Source organism: Cygnus olor, chromosome 3 (assembly GCF_009769625.2).
Source record: "Cygnus olor isolate bCygOlo1 chromosome 3, bCygOlo1.pri.v2, whole genome shotgun sequence".
In the NCBI taxonomy this organism is placed as follows: Eukaryota; Metazoa; Chordata; class Aves; order Anseriformes; family Anatidae; genus Cygnus; species Cygnus olor.
In genome coordinates this window covers 48,658,354-48,675,140 of record NC_049171.1, presented here as the reverse complement: position 1 = coordinate 48,675,140, position 16,787 = coordinate 48,658,354, and the positions used below count along the sequence as shown (strand labels likewise).

At 40.4% G+C, this 16,787-nt stretch overlaps 1 protein-coding gene across 11 annotated transcripts in view; it reads right to left on the bottom strand.

Moving 5' to 3' along the window:
- Window positions 1–2,088: 2,088 nt before the first annotated feature.
- Window positions 2,089–16,787, bottom strand: part of ARMC2 (armadillo repeat containing 2) — a 67,221-nt gene continuing 52,522 nt past the window's right edge. For 8 of the 11 annotated variants that reach the window (XM_040551611.1, XM_040551602.1, XM_040551605.1 and 5 more), the window contains 6 exons: window positions 14,393–14,714; window positions 12,830–12,952; window positions 10,865–10,978; window positions 9,313–9,445; window positions 6,886–7,043; window positions 2,089–2,464 (listed from right to left, as the gene is read on the bottom strand). In XM_040551611.1, coding sequence (XP_040407545.1) covers window positions 2,307–2,464; window positions 6,886–7,043; window positions 9,313–9,445; window positions 10,865–10,978; window positions 12,830–12,952; window positions 14,393–14,714 — 1,008 coding nt within the window. In that variant the 3' untranslated portion in view covers window positions 2,089–2,306. Of the gene's footprint in view, window positions 2,465–6,885; window positions 7,044–9,312; window positions 9,446–10,864; window positions 12,245–12,829; window positions 12,953–14,392; window positions 14,715–16,787 lie in introns of those variants that run through there. The other 3 variants (XM_040551607.1, XR_005818218.1, XR_005818217.1) reach the window with 3 other exon arrangements.

The window sequence follows — 16,787 nt, the reverse complement described above, 5'->3', positions numbered from 1 at the left end:
GTGTGGGATGCCAGGGCGTGAGGAAGGAACAAGCCACGGCACCACCGCGGTCGCTGACGTGGTGTGAGCTGCCCTCGTCTGCTGCGAGCTGTGAGCCTGCAAGCTCCCGGGCAGCTCCTGCAGCACATGGCTGCACGGCGCAGCAGCAACACCTCAACGCTCCCCGAATGTCGTGGGCGTGAGTCGTGTTCAAAACTCACCCCAAGAGATGGAGGTGGGGGAACCTGCCCGAAAGGCCTGGCAACACGTGGAAGGAGATGGTGTGAGCGTGGCCTTGCTCCCAGTGGCAGCATGAACACACCCAGTCTGTGCCAGCAACTATTAAAAGAAAACAAAACAAACAACAACAAAAACCCACAGCATTCTCTTTTGAACCTCTGGTTATAGGAGCATGACAGAGCCATCTGCCCCATGAGCAGCAATTAACAATCCTCCCCAGCACCCCCTGACTTTCCATCTCATAGTTTCAGTTCAAAACTTTGCATATGTGCACATGTTCAACCAAGACAAAAAAAAAAAAAAAAGTGGCAGAGGCTGCATACTTGGTCTCTAAATAGGAAGGGCTCCTGAAGTCACAAGAGAGCTGCACTGAGGTTTGCCACAAAGACAACCAGATGGTGGAAGATGCCGTAAGAGTACATCAGAAATTCAGCATTTTGGGGCTTATAATTGTTACCCATAAGTTTTGTTCAGAAAAAGACATGGACCTGTGAAGCTCCTTGGGTGCTCTGAGGCCTCTGCTGTCCTTTCTGCTCCACCCAGTGCTCCTGCACATGTCTCTTCCTGAAGCCATCACAGGACAAACTCTTGGTAATGAGGACAGAGGTGCCCCAGCTTCTCTCTCCGGTGCGGGATGCCCAGGTTTGCCGTGCTACAGAGCACACTACACTGCTCCGGGCCATTGTTCACAGTTCAGCTGGTTGGATCCCTGAAATAACTAACATTTAGTGAAATAACGAACATTGTCTTCGAACAGATCCTAATTGCATACATTCCTGCCATCTCAGGGACTCGAGCAAAAAGTCAGTTTCGGGCAGATATTCAGCATTTTTCAGTTCTGATTAGACCTTCTGACAGGACTTAGCCACAAGGTCTTTTCCACTGCATCCCCACCCTGCACTGCACAGCATGGTGTTTGCCTGCCTTTCGCCTTGATGCAGATGCCAAGAACAAATGCCTCCAGCGCTCTCCTCACAGGGGAGCACTTACCCATCGTGCTGCCTTTAATACCCCCAAGAACCAATATCCGCTCATTTTGCCAAGAAGCAAATGGGGCATTGAAGCCATTTATCTTCCCCCTCAACTTCAGCTAAAATTAAAATGGGAAAAGAAGGAATAATGACTGAGAACGTTTTGAGTTCAGCAGAGCTGTTGCTAGAGCCAAGCCATGCTGAACAGCTGAGCAGTTCTCCTCTGCGGGCTGTAGCAGTGGAGGCTGCCACACATGCTCCCTGATCTATTCACTGCAGGACTGAGCCTTGCTGGCCGGAGGAAACACCCCAGCTGCTGGGACAAAAGGAATGTTGCAGATTTCATTACCTTCACTGAATTTTCCTCCTCACCAGTCCCAAAACGTGGACCATGAAACCTTCCCTCCCCTGCCTTATCAACAGCAAAGAAGTCCCCAAGAATGTAGAAGAGGGGACAAACTAGGAATAAAAAAGTTTCCCTGCCCTTGTACTACTGCTGTACTTCCCAGCCTCCTCACCTCACCTCCTCACCTGGAAGCACAGGTCCTGGCACCGCCAGGGTACAGCCATGCCACTGAGGGGGCTCTCAGTTGCTGCCACAGACAAATTCCTCCAAAGGAATGAAGCTTATAACATAACACACCAGGATGAGCCTCTAGCATTTGGGTTACTCTGTTGCAGAGCTTTAGATGAAGTAAAAGTGTGTCCAGATCTGTAGGTAAGATGTAGCTCCTAGCATGCAATATTCTTCTATAATATACAGCATTTTTGGTTCAACAGGGATCCAGATACCCAATGGTAATTCACCTCTTAAAATCAGAAGTTCAGCTAATAGTTTTGTTTCAACTTGCCTGCCAAGAAACTACACAATTAATTGACAAATCACACTGAACAGCTGCTTGATCAACTCAAATGTATTGTAAAAAGTAATTACACATGCAAAAAAATTCATACAAACTTCTCAGAAGATAGTATCCAGTATATAAACGCCAGGCTCTACTAACTTTCTAAAAATTATCTTCCTGTGCTCCCCAACATACTTACCAATGGCAATGAACAGGTATATTAGAAATCTATAGCTGTACAATCTACATCACAAAAAAATATCATGACTGATTAAAATGCAGTAATGGTCACAGTTGGAACAAAGGAGTGATGGCTTTGAATTCTGTCAAGAAGTTTTTCTGCCACAGGTTTGAACTCTCTTTCCCAATATAGTTTGTGGTTGTCCCTTAAATCTCTGTCAAGGCTGTAATCCAGTACTAGCTCTTCATCTGTAATCAAGGAAAATAATCACCATCAGTTCTGAGTTAATATTTACCCAACGATGTATTTCATGACCACAGCACATACAACTGTCCAGTTGTGTAAGTTCATGGCTTAAAAACAACTCTATGCTTATGACAAACTAAGCATCACTGTCTAATGGGCTTGGCTTTGACTGAAAATAAAGGATGTCAGAAAATGGTAAAAAGAGTATTGCAACTTCTACTATTCTCACACCTCAAGCTAAATTGTGTCCCTGAGGCCAAGCACTTAACTGTGACTCTCAGCCTGGAAGCTACATGGGTTTTAATATTACCTACAAAAATTTTGCTAATGTAAGTAAATCTGTTCATCTAACTACATCTGTGGTTTCTGTGTCAATTACTTTGCCCAGTCTGGTTTGTGAAGACTCTATCAAGCTATATCCACTATCATGCTTAAAGCACTTGAACCAGACTAGTTAATACATTATTGGTGCCCTCCCTTCCTCACAAACTTCATAAATAAAACAATAGTCTTAACAGAGACGAGGAATGTTAGGAATGAAAGGACACCATCACTTGTTCTTTCCCCTCCATTTTGCCTGGCACTGGATGTTGCAAAGAAACAAACTCTCACAGGAATCAGTCTGCAACCAGAAGCATGCTCCTGAGTCAGGGCTCTGCAAACACGACTGATGACGCTGAACAAACGTTTTCATGCAAGAGCTTAGCACAGTTTAACAGAAAGCATATTTGACAGCACTTAGGCCATAAACGGACCAGAAACGAAGGTACAATCCCCCACCTAATGGGCAGCGTGACTTATCTTCGCCCTAGGCTGCGAAAGAGCACCAGATTCACAATCTGTTAAATAGCTCTTAAAGAGAGCTGCCTGCTGGGAGCTGAAGAGAAACTTCCATTACCCACACTGAGTCAATGCTTAAACAACAGCTATTAATGTGTAAAAGAATGGCAAGGTGCCTGTGAGAGCATATAGCCTGAGCTGCAAGTTGCAACAGCCATAAAAGAAGAGGCTGCAATATTCATCCACGAAGATGGCTCCATTTCATAGGAAGTTACCAGTAACAGCTAATGACGTTTGATTTCCAAGCCACTACAGGGCTTCCAAATTACCAAAATTAAAGAGATGCTGATTGTGAAGCAGATTCCAAAATCACAAAATGCTAGTCTAAAATGAGGTACTGCATAGAGGGAAGATGCCACTTAGGAGGCTTTATGTAAAAAAAAAAAAAAAAAAAAAAAGGAAAAAAAAACATTCAAGAAGGGAAATGCCACATCTCTGCAGGAAGAAACCTTGTAATCAGAGATAAAATCCAGCCTTAGACATCAGACCTACATTCAGTTGAAACATGGGATAATTTAGGTTATAGATAGGAGCTCCAGAGGACACCGGGGTCAAGCCATGCCCGCCGCAGAGCCAGCTCAGATGAGGTTGCTCTGGTGCAGGTACAGTTGCGTTTTGAGCACCTCCAAGGATGTCATCTCCTCAGCCTTTCTGAGCAACCCCTTCCCCTGCTTGACCCCTGTCATGACGGAACCTTTTTTCCTAATATTTAATTGGAATTTCCCGTATTGCAACTTGTGCCCATTGGCTCCCGTCTTATCAATGGCACAGTGGCCCAGCACATGCGAAATGAACCTCAGCAGCAGACCCTGAGGAGCAAGATAAGGGATTGTGGTTTTTCTTTTCAGGCAGAACTGTTTTGCCTATTCCTGAAATGATTACCCTACCCATATTAATTATGTTCTAACACAGAACAAGAGACATTTCTCCACTTTACTAGACAGTGGTGCCTCCCAGAAGTTAATTGAATGTTTATAGGTCTAAAAGTATGGAATCACTGAGGCCAGTGACTCCAGACTACAAAAATGAGGGGCAGAATCATTCAAAAGCTGAAGTGTTGAACCCAGAGTATTTTTCTCAATACAGAACGTGAGTAACACTGGGGATCAGTGAGGAGGAGTGTCCCACGTGCAAGCTGTGCATCTTCAGATAATGTAATTTTTCCGTGACCCTCCTCAAAACAAGCAAAACTGCTTGCTGGCCAAACAGCATACGAGCTGTCTGCGTGCCCAGGAACAAGACATGCACGCTGGGTCTGCATGCTGTGGGGAAAGCTGAAAAGTAGCATACGGACTCTAGTCTACAAGGGCCACCTGTCCCTGTAACTCCTGCAAGGCAGAGGCCAGGAGCCCATCATGTCTTGTAAGAATTCACATGTGCTAAGGCTCCAAAACTGGAGTTGACAGGGGAACTAGATGATCTTTAAGGTCCCTTCCAACCCAAACCATTCTATGATTCTAGGTAAAAGTGAGCAGAAGAAAAGTCTGTAAAAAGAGAGGGGGGAAGGAGACTTCGCTGGATGATCAGACAGAAGAATGTTCTCGTGATTGAGGCCCATCTCCACTGCTACTCCCGAGGGAGTGGGGCAAGGCAAAGCTGCTGCAAGGGGCCAGGAAACGCCAGCTGCAAGGAGCTCTGAGCCACTAAAGTGACACAAGACTCAGGAGCAGTTGATAGAGGGCAAATGGCAGTGTTACTGGGAAGCAGTGCCACCGCATCTCAGGCTTCTGGGATCAGGCAGGGAAAGACAAAACGGTGCTTTTGGTCCAGCCTTTCTCGGTCCCAATATCTTTTCATGCTACTTCCACTCCCCTTTGGTTCCTGCATATCATTTGTCATCTTGGTCCAAGTATGGGAAAGAAAAATAAAGGGGAGGAGGCCAAGCACAGCAGGTGAACTGAGGTGTCTGCCGTGCCATGCTCCATTGGCACGCCCTCAGGAAGCTGGAGGACAGTCCCCTGACTGTCAGAAGTTGCCTCCTGCTTCCTGAGCGAAAGAATCAGAGCAATGACAGTTCAAGGCTGTTACTGGATACAATGGGAGGACAAAGATGTAGGACAATATTAACCAGCTGCTATTACTAAAAATTTGTTGGCTCTTAACACACAGAGGAACTAGATCCAATGAGTAACATGAGCTTTTTTTTTATTCTAAAGCTCCTCTTCTGACTACAGCTTGAAGGAAGACTAGCCTTCTGATTTACTTCTGACCTATTTTTGATTAATTGTCATTGCATGCTGTAACTGGAACTGTGATTGTACATGAACAAACCAATTCATGAAAGCTGTACTCGTTAATGAGAGTTCCAATTACTCCACAGCCTGGGCTCTGCAGTCAATTTAATTGCTGGAATAAGCAGTGTTAAATGCAGAGGAAGAAACAATTAAGAATTATCCAAAACAAAAACGCATATTCATTATTGCATGCCAGAAAGTTCAAGTATGATTGTGGCTGTAAAGTTTGCAGTTCTGTTACAGAATATTAAAAAGTGCACTCATGATCTTGAAATACTGAGCATTTTCAGATAAATAAATGGAATTACTTCTCATATTAAGGTATGCTATAACTATCATTACAGCAAGGGATGTAACGAAAGTAATGACTTATGAAGGAGAATTACAGTATATTTTTTACTGTAACTGGAAAAAAATCCTCACAAAACCACCCAGTTTTCTGATTGTCTAAAACAAAATAGACCGCAAGGATCTCACTTTGTATCTGGGTATGACTAACATGTAGTCTTCTTTACAGCAAGCATTAATCTTTACTAAATTTCCCCTTAAAACCAAATCAAAATTAGTTAAGGTCTGCTCCAACTTCATTTACATTTTAATTAAAAAAAAAAAAAGATAATTGCAAGTGACTTGCCTATAATAAAAACACCACCAAAGCAGTGCTCATAAAGTGAAGAAGGAAAATGAAATATAGTAACTATAAGACTATTAAATTCTGTAAAATCCAAAGCAAACAAATGTGCAGATGAAAAGATCCATTTGGGTAAATGAATCAAGGTCTTAATATTCACTTGTAGGCACCTTCCAGCCTGTATTTGTGGAGGAGCACACCCTCCCTAGCTTTACTGAGCAGATGAGAAACTGTCAGGATGTATCCTCACACACATAGAGATCATGGTAAGAAGAGAAGGGCAGATAAAGGACCCTTGCCACCCAGTCCTGCCTCTCAAGGAATAAAACACACTCCTCTGTCTGAGCTGCTGCTTCTGTAAATACCTGCAATTACCTTTGAGGCCACAAGGGCCCATATCCAGGGAAAAGTAGGTTTTGTGCTGAAAGCCTACAGGACAGTTGGCTCAAGCAGGCAAAAGGGCAGCTGGCCAAAAGCATTAGTGGCATGCTAACTAGACAGGCTAGAGAGCGGGGTGACAATGGCCAATTCCACCGTGGCAATGTGCAAAATCTAAGGGAACGTGCTGAATGACAATAAACCACTGTGTTGCTGGATGGTCTGTATGGGCCAACCACTTAAAGCCCCACAGACAGACTTCCCATCCAAACAATACTGCTTTGATTTTGCCCCTTCTATTTCTATTATTAATTAAAGAGACCAACACTGTGAATCTCACCTAAGAGCGATGTGAGCAGCACCAGCAACGTGTCAGTATCTTCTCCAAAGCATGAGGCTGCACTTGTGATGTTTTCACTGTAGTTCCACAGGGTTTTGCATATCAGACAAGCCAACTGCCAGTCCGCTGGCCCGAAGTCTCGTAAACAGTCGACTAACCTGTCAGTATCAAACAAAAACAGTGCTTTGCTCCATGTAGTTTTCTCCTGAGCCCTTCAAAATCCAGGCAGTCTCAAAATGTGTGTAGATTCTATGAAAGGTTGCAGGAAAATTCTACATTAAAAAACTTAAGGTGCTACTCTCTTCTTTTTCACTTAGTCTAATTCCCTAAGGATGCAAATGTGCCTTTTGCTCATATATATGTATGTATACCTGTCTGCATCTGTCCATCTCCAGTAACTTTTTAACCCAACTGACCAATTTCAATCACGTGTCACAAATGCAACCAATTCAAAGATGCTGAATTCCAACAAATTTTGTGGCCATCTGTGACTGTCCCAAATCTGTAGCTATCACAGCAGAGATTGCAATGCAAGCAAACCTTATCAGGCACCAAAAATTCACCTGGGAAAGATAATGCGAATGCAGAAAAAGCTTCAGTCAGAGCTTCCACCTTATTACACATCAGAGGATCTAACCAGAAGACATATCCAAAATAACTTGCTATTTCTATGACTCACAGAATTACCTCTTAGGTTCAGTGGAGTCTGACTATTTTGCAGATTTCATCCCTTCCTGTATTTCCTCAGCCTGCATTCCCAGTGGGCTCCTCTCAGAAATGCTAGTTTTATTAAGGACCATTAGGCTCTTGGCCTTTCTCCCAGTTTCACCTCTTTGCAGATATCAAATGCAAGCTAGATCATAAGCAGGACTCTGAAATTATGCTATAACTTTTCTGCTTGTACCAGTTTACATACAGTACCTATCCAGAGTTCTCATTACCAAACAGCATTGTTCACAAGTCCTGGGGCAGCAGAAGTAAACACTGTTTTTCACCTGCTGTCCCTAGCGATCTCTCTAATAGTAATCCTTCACTGCTGTTCTCTTCCTCAACACTATGATGCCTTCCTACCCTCACTTCCTGGCTTCATCGTGAGAATTATAGTCTGGTGATTAGTAAAGGAACTACAGAATATCTATCACGTTCAGGTGTGGCTAAAAACACCAGTAATTGAAAAGCAACCAAAAGAAAGTTTGCTTTTTCTCCCATCTCTGAGAGCACTTGCTGCAGAAGACTGGCATGCATCCGATAAAAAAACAAAAGATCTTGCTTTAATTTTTTGAAGTTTATCTCTCTGATGAGACTAATTCCTTGTTTTATTAGAACCACTATATATTGGTAGAGTAACCTCATTTCCAAAAATCCACAGAGCTGATTTTTTTTAAGGAGGTCACCCTGACTGTAATCACTTGCATATTCTCTGGATTTATTTCATATTGTTAGTTTTCCTTCCTGCTTCACAAATTTTGAGGCATAGCATAGAGAATTTTATATTCTATATGATTCTATATGGTAGACGTTTCTCATATTTCTCACATTGATTCTTCAATGAACCTGTATTTTATTTTTATTTCTGTTTTTCACCTTTAAAATTTTCAAAGTTAACCAGAACATGGGAAGGGAAGATAAGCAGACAAAAAGTCTTGTTTACACTGTATAAAGTAAGTAATTATATGATGCATGAACAGGAAAGCATTTCAAAGTTTGGCATATTGTTACATAAATGCGGGTTGTATCAACTGCTTTACAAGCGTAAGAACAAGATCTTTCATGTTGCTCCAATTAAGCTGGATCCGCTATTATCTGAACATCAAAGCCACAAGTGTTTCATCCACAGTGGTTTTTCAAGATCTAATACCACTTACAATAAAAGTGCCTTAAAGTTGAGCTCTCAGAGAGAGAAGACAGGAGCTTTTTTGGTACCAAGCACGGGTAGATCAGATTGTTCTTCCTGAAGTACTAAGTAGCTACCAAAATTGTAAGAGACCATGTGGGGTATGCTAATTCCTTCACTTTTAAAACAGATACACATTAAATGTGTCCATTATTTTTATATTTAACCCACATAGGATCCAGTTAAGTCAGGCATAAGCAGCTACTGCAAAGACAAGCATGCTTTAGTTATCGCGTTGTACTCTCACCTGTATATATCAGGAGGGTCTTTGGGAGATCATTCTACAATTCTTGGCACTGCAGCAGGCTAAACCACTTTAAGGCTTTTGCAAAAAATTAAAAACAAACAAAAAAACCAACCCACCCACACATATGGAAGAATATGAAAGGCTCTTTCCTGAAGACTATTAGATCCTGAATATTTATTAAGTATGCATCCTTGTAAATTATTGGCCCCGGTGAAAAAGAATCTGATTGAAACTCTTTGGCGAAACTACCAGAACGTGGCCTTTGAAAACATAATCAGGAACTTACTTCCTAATTCCTCCTTCTTCCATCAGAAGAGCTCGTTTGTCCTTATCCACTGTGAGATTGAGCAGAACTCCACAGGCAGAAAAACAGACATCTTGATTCTTGGCATCAAGTAAGGCAATCACAAACTTGTATACTGGATTGTAAAGAAGGAAAGGATATTACTGAGAAGTGGGACTTATTGTGCGGTTGTCATTATAACACACTTATTGAACATGTACACTCAAAAAGCAGTCCGATACAGGGATACCCTACTCAAAAATATAACCTCATTGCATACTAGTGTGATGTTTCTAGATTAGGCTTATGAGACAGAGTGATAGCCATTACTACATCATGCTGAACACCAGTTTCTTCAACACAACACCTACAAAATTCTACATCAAAGTAATGTGAAAATCCAATCAGAAGAGCTTAAATTGACCAAACTGGATTACAGGTTACTTCTTAAAAGTATCACTCTCCTTCCAATTACAGAGTCAGCATAAACTGCTAAGATTAGGCATTTGGCACTCACAGAGGGAAGTTCTTACCTCCTTGAGAGGCAGGGTTGCCTTAGACTGCACCAAGTCCAGCTGGGACTGCTGCAGCCTGGGGCTTCTGCAGGAAACAGGCAAGCAGCAGATGCTGGGCATGCAGCATCTCGCAGTGCTTGCTGACTCTGAACTCAGTAGGCAGTGGAAGGCAACCCCAGCGAGGGAGTCAGTCCTGCCTAGTGGGGAGGCAGCCTCCCAGCTCCCCCTGAGCTCAGCACACTGACACCACAGTCTCTCCAAGGTGGAAAATTCAGTCCTTTGGCTGAGACAGCTCGTTAGCAAGCAACTACTAGGTATCAGTTCTTCCTTTGCACATACCTTCTCCCTCCACAAGCCTTGATGTGTTCACCCTTGAAAAAAGAGGTTGCATATTGTGGCATATCACCTCACTTTTAGCACTGACAGGTAGACAGAAAAAATTTGCAGTGAACTGGTGTTTAATTAAACTTAAGACACACCTTCTCTGGGTAGCAAGGAGTAGCCATTTTTCCCAAAGCTCTTCAAGCAACAAAAGCAAAAGGCCTTGAGAAGACTTGTATCCTACTTCACCCAGAGGCAAACAGGAGGTCTCTTTGTTGGGGCATATCATGAAGCACTAATAAGCTGTCAAATATCAGAACCAAAAACTTGTGCTATTGAACCTACATGAGAATTGAGTTAGATTTTCATTTCAAATCCAATCACTGCAAACCTGTAGGACTTAAGGAAATGAAGGAGTGAAGGGAAATTCAAACCTATAGTCTTTAGGAAAAACTTTTTTTTTGTTGTTTATTTTTGGTAGTATTTACCTTAGTGAAGGTACACCATGGCACATTTTTCCTACTCCAATATTTCCATTTCAATGAAACTGAAATAAAATGGTGTTTATAATGACAACTGTTGTATTCTAAGATTGGCATAATTTGCAAAATATCAAATAAGATTGCTTCTACCCTTTAATTCAGACAGCTTATTAGAAATTTTTCCTTTTTAGAACTATAGACATTTAAAAACAGGACTCCTACAAATGCAAAACTCACTCTTTTTCTGTACGATGAAGTCACAGATCTCATGATACTGGGAAAGATTGCCAAAGACTCTGACAGCCTCCACAACTCCATCCATACTGTTGCTCATTAACAGCTTTAAAAGCACTATTGATTTGCAGGGAAATGAAATAAAAACAATTACTTGTATATCACAAATGTGCTTGGCTTTTTATCAGTAGATATCAGAATGCAAGCAGCAACAGCAATAAATATAATGCACGGGAACATTTATCTAACTGTCTGGTTGCAGTGAAGGGGATGAGCAGATGGTAGAACAAGCACTAAATTGTGTAGGGCTTTGAAGATGAGACAAAGAGCTCCAATATGGGGCTAAATGCAAAGGAACAGATGAGGAGTTATGAAGATAGCCTAAGCACAGTTGCAATAATGGGAACCAGTTTTGCTATACAGTTTTGAGTGGGCTTATGTGAAAATCCAGGAAGACAGAACAAAAAAATGTTGCAATATCAAAGAGAATTGATTTAGATCCTGAACAGATGGTCTTATGGTGGGACGTCTCTTTAAACTAAAATTATTTTCTGACATTAGCTCTGTTTTCTCTCAGTGCTGCTACAACAAGCAAATACATTTTCTCTGAACAGCTACTTAATATTGCCCCTTGGTCTGAAGCGTTTACTTGCTTGCTGGTTTCCTGCTTAGCAGTTTCACATATGATTAGCATGCACCTTCAGCAGACAGAATGAGACCTTTTGTGTTTCCTAGGAAGAGCTACCATCATGAAACAAGAAGCAAGGTACAGTAACAAGAAGCAATTTCACATTTTACATTCAGCAGTCTTCTGTGAGGAAGAAGTGAATCACTGAAATCGGTGCATCAGATGAAGGACGCAAATCAGTGAACCCTTAACCCTTCCACCACAGAGAAGTAAGAGAATCAAAAAGAGAAAAGAGGTTGGCTTCATTCTCATTACTTCCTTCTTTGAATGTTGCAATAGTGAACATGCCTTGAACTTGTCTTAAAGAGACAACAGAAATGACTGTTTTTTGTCTTTGGGATCCACCCACTTGGATCAACAAGTATTCTCAAAATGTCTCCTGAAGGTTTCATCTCTGCTCATTTCAGATGGAGAAAAGGTGATGGGACTGGTTCCACACACTAGCAATAAAAATGGGAGAGGGAGAGCGAATGGGACTGAAAGAAAAGACATTTGGTTCCACATTTCTCCAACTACCACTAACAGACAGCTGGCTTATGGAGGATAAAATGACTCATGACAGAACATCAGAACAGTTACCTAGATAGGGAATGATGTCTAGCAGTCAGGGCACTAGGTTGAAAGCCATAATATTTTCTCCTACTCTATTCTGCCAGTTTTGCGAACTTCAGCCTCTGCTTCTTCCCATACCTTGCCTATTCAGAGTGTAAGATTTGCAAGATAGAGGTAACAGTAGCCTTTTGTATAACATTAACACAATGAGTCCAAGAACTCAGATGCAGTTCCTACACACCACTGAAATACAACTGTTGTCCATAACGTCAGAGGAGAGTGAACCACACAACTCACAAAAATGGCAACAGATTTATAATCGAGACACAAAACAATTGCAGACACAAAATTTTGCAGGTCTAGGAGGTAACAAGAAAAAAAACTTCTTACCATACTCTGATTAGAAGTAAAAAGCAACGTGATTATTTTGGTGCAGGCATATGAATTTTGAACAAGTCTAGCAAAAACTGCTAAATAGAAAACAACACGGCAAATTCATTTGGGGTGAAAGAGGGGTTTTGTCAACAACCTAAGTATTTTCACAGAAGACATATAATTATGTTCCAGAAGAGTCAGAAATCACTATGGAAGTAATTTAGCCCTATGACCTTTATATTCCTGCAACATAATGCCACAGAACACACTATCAGTGTCTTGATTTTCTGTGGTATCAAAATCTAGCATGCATAACTTCCACTTTCAGAAGGTACTAGTTTAAAAGTCCTTACTTTCAGCAATGTGTAGCTTCTTGTCTTGAACAGCAGAACCCTTCACTTTGTAGAAGGATAAATTGTTGATTGTTGTTGCAGCATTGATGACCAACTCCTCACAGACGTCAATTGACTTATATTCTGATATGAAAAAAAACATATGTATATACACACACATGAATAACTTAAAAGTATATTACAGCTCAGAAGCAAACTGAGTCATAGTTAACATTGAGACTATTAGCAAAAACTATTTCATTTTTTCATTAAAATGGCAGAGGCTAGCAGGAACAGCTGATGCAAAATGGCAATACAAGATCATGCTTTCCGACTCTTCATCAACAGAAATCATTGTGACTAACATAACATTGTGTAAAATCTAGTTAAAAGATTTTACAGATCCTATTTACTGTTTTAAGATGGGACTGAGGAGAATTTGCATGCAGAAACAGGCCTGTATGATAGTTATCAGACTGCTGACACAGAGAAATACTGAAGACTATTGCACTGAGATGTCAGCTACTATGAGACATTGACAAAATAGCGTTCTTTAACAATATCCGAAACATTCTCTCTCTTAGAGTTCCTGACAACATTACCAATATAAAATTTCCTCTTCTACTAGCAAGGTTGAAAATTGCATGTATTGATTTTTCTGAAGTTTCTGCCCTCAGAAACCAAGGGTAAAGGAAATAAAATTTTCTTGTAAACTAATATGGTGCTCAGCAAAAGGGGAGTGGGTCAGAGAGAAGCTTTGAGTGCTTACACAAGGATTAAGATAGTTCCAACCCTAAAAGCTCCCACAGGGCTTAAGAAAGAATGGATGAACTTGTGAGTCTGCCTTTGTTAAATCCTGCATGGCTGGTGGGTAAGACTGGTAAAGTAGCACATAAACAGGCTGATTGTCTTTATGTAATATTTAATGTCACCCACACATATATACTGAGTTCTTTGAAATTTATCTCATCACTGCTAAACTCTGTTACTGAGAGAATGGTCTGCCTCACCCTCGCCTATGTTTAGATTTCCAAAGGGACTGTTAAGTGGTAAAGAAAACGCAGTCCTAAAACTCGGTTTAGAGGTGAAGGGACTCTACCTTCCCTTGAAAGAGATTAAAGTTGGAAATCCAAAAAGGATGAAAACAAAAAGATGTTTTTGGAGAATACTAAAAGCCATGAGAATAGGAAAAAAGAAGAATATTCAATCCAAGAACAGTCATAAAGCTGTGAACCTTAAATAAAATAAAACAATGAGTCCTTTTATATATGTACTCTCACAGTGAGACGTACTTAAAATAAAAATCCAGTTTGCTTATCCTTAATGATCAAGCCTGCAAATCTTACCACTGAATTAAACACTCCTACAACCTCTTTCCACAGACACTGAAAACTCAATGCTCCCAGTGTCAAAAACAGCATTTTACATAATACAATTTATGAACACCAGCAAATTGACTTTGTTATTTTAGCAACAGAATTGATTTAAGTGTGGCTTGATTTAGATAAAAAGCTCACGTAGAAAAACCCTAAACTCTCCTTACAGACTGAACACAGGAAACACACACAACATAGATGTTATTACCTAGTACTGTAACAAGTAATTCTACAACACGATGGGCAGCTGCCAAAGCTGCTCCTACACTGGGGTGAATGGAGAGATTGGCCAGCACTCTTATCAGTTTTATCAGAACATTTTCTGCTTCTGAAGGATGTTTTGTTTGTTTTTCTTCTTCCCTTCCTCTTATATGGCACCATTTCTCCGCATTCAAGTCAAGTTCATGGTAGGTTTGAAATAATGATATCAAGGTGTTAAGACTTCCTTTTTCTTTAAAAAGTTGCTCACGGGCCTGGTTATTCTCTGCTGTTAAATTACCAAGAATGAAGATGATACGGATAACCAAATCCTGCAATAAAACAAGTAAACCATATTACTTGAAAAAATCAGGAGTTATTAACTACTTATAAAGAAGATAATACTTTTTCTGTTTCACAAATTGGTTAATAGCAGGCCCAGAATAACTGAAATAATGCCAAATATAGCAACTAGAAATAATTTCATATGCTACTCTTTTTCATAACCCAGTTTACAGAAGAAATTAAAAACATCTGACAGATCTAGTACAGCACTGGGGCTACTAATTACTAATGGTATATGCTTAGTATAGGTAATCTATTTTTATCAACCCCATACTAATTTTAAAACATCTTAAAATATCACTTTATATGCCAGAATAATCATATGAGCCAGACCTTACTAAACTTACAAGTAAGCAAACGTCAGTTGTATGGCCAAAGACTGCCACCTTCTCTTCTTCTTTGGCCTGTTACCCATTGTAGAGGTTAAACTACTTCACCTTGCTTTGTTACTGTTAAATCCGGGTCATTTCCTTGTTAACTGTGATTGCTTATAGATTGCTGAATTATTTGTTCAAGATTTTTACCAGAAATTTGACTCATCTATTGTTCCCCAGTTCCCCCTCCTTCTCCTTTTCCAGAGAGGTGCCCTACAACCTTGCCATCCTACAGAACTTCTCAAGAATTCCGGAGACATCACCCCTTTCTGACCTCTGTAAGCACCACAGGGTAAATTTCATCAGGCCTAGCTGATTTGAAGACACTTAAATATACTATATACCACTTAAATAAACTCAGACTGGAATAGAGATTAATCATTTGAGCATACTTAGCCCTTTCAAAAAAAGAAACAAAAAAAGGCATTTCCACATTTCACTATTCAGTGTCACGTCAGTAGTTCTCATCTTATCTTCCAAACACTGCAGCAATTGCTTCCTTATTGTCTTCTTGCAATTAACTATAGAAAGTTTTTCTGTTTCTTTTTATGTACACTTCTAGTTGCCTCTCATTTTGCGATTTATTTCCTGATTTTGATTTTAAATTTTCCTTCAACCCTCTTATTCTTATCATTGCTAAATGAGACCTACTTTCTGTTTTTATATAGTATCTCAAGATCTCATGATTTAACCAAATTGCTCTCTTAAAGCACTTCCTATCCCTGCCCTTCAGTGGGATATTGAGCTCAGCTATTTTTTGGCAAGCCTGTTGGATCTTAATTCAACGGCATTCACCACCGCCACCACCTTTTTCTTATTCACCTGTATGGGAGAAGAAAAAACATCCTGAAAGTCAGAACTAATCCAAGTGCAAACTAATTAAAATATATTATTTTGTCTCTTGCAGCTAAACCTACTAATTTTCAAAAAGTTCATCTACTCTTAGCTGCTAGATGAATTTTTACCTAATGCTAAATGCTGTACTTGCTTGTACATTAACACAGCATATTGGTGTTTTTGTTCAACAGCAATAGTTATAGTCAGATATTCTAATCCTCCATGGTATTGATAATGTAAGTTAACCAGACACCATCCAACTTGTAGCATACTTAGTGATACCGAAGGAAAAAAGACATGTAAACAGTGAATCCTTTTTTCATATATATCCTCATAACTAAGTTTCAGGTCTAAGTCTTTGCCACAAGACATTGGCACTAACATCCACTTAAGGTCAAGAAGATGAATGCTATCCCTGTATTTGAGAAGCAGGCCGTCTCCTAAGGGAGGAACAGGTTCTCTCCTCTATATATTTAATACAATTGCTCTGTAGGACCCTTTTCCACCTTTTTTTTTTGTTTGTTTAAACGAGGCATCATATTTTTGCTAACATCTAAATGTCATCAAGACAAAAAATTTTTTTCTGAACATTCTCACTGACTAACCACTAAGAGCTTTCACCTTTGCTGGCACAATCCCCAATTCACAAAGGCTGTAAGAATTTGAAACAAACAACTGATGAATCAGAAGGAAGAACTGAAAAAAGCAGGCAGGCTCGTTTGACTCGTTTATATTGACTTGCTAATTTTGGTCAAACCAGTATCAGCCCAGCAACTGCTCTACCCAATCAGCAGAGAGACAAACAGGTACAGTACAGCAATCAACTGATATTTTGAGAAGTGTGATCTC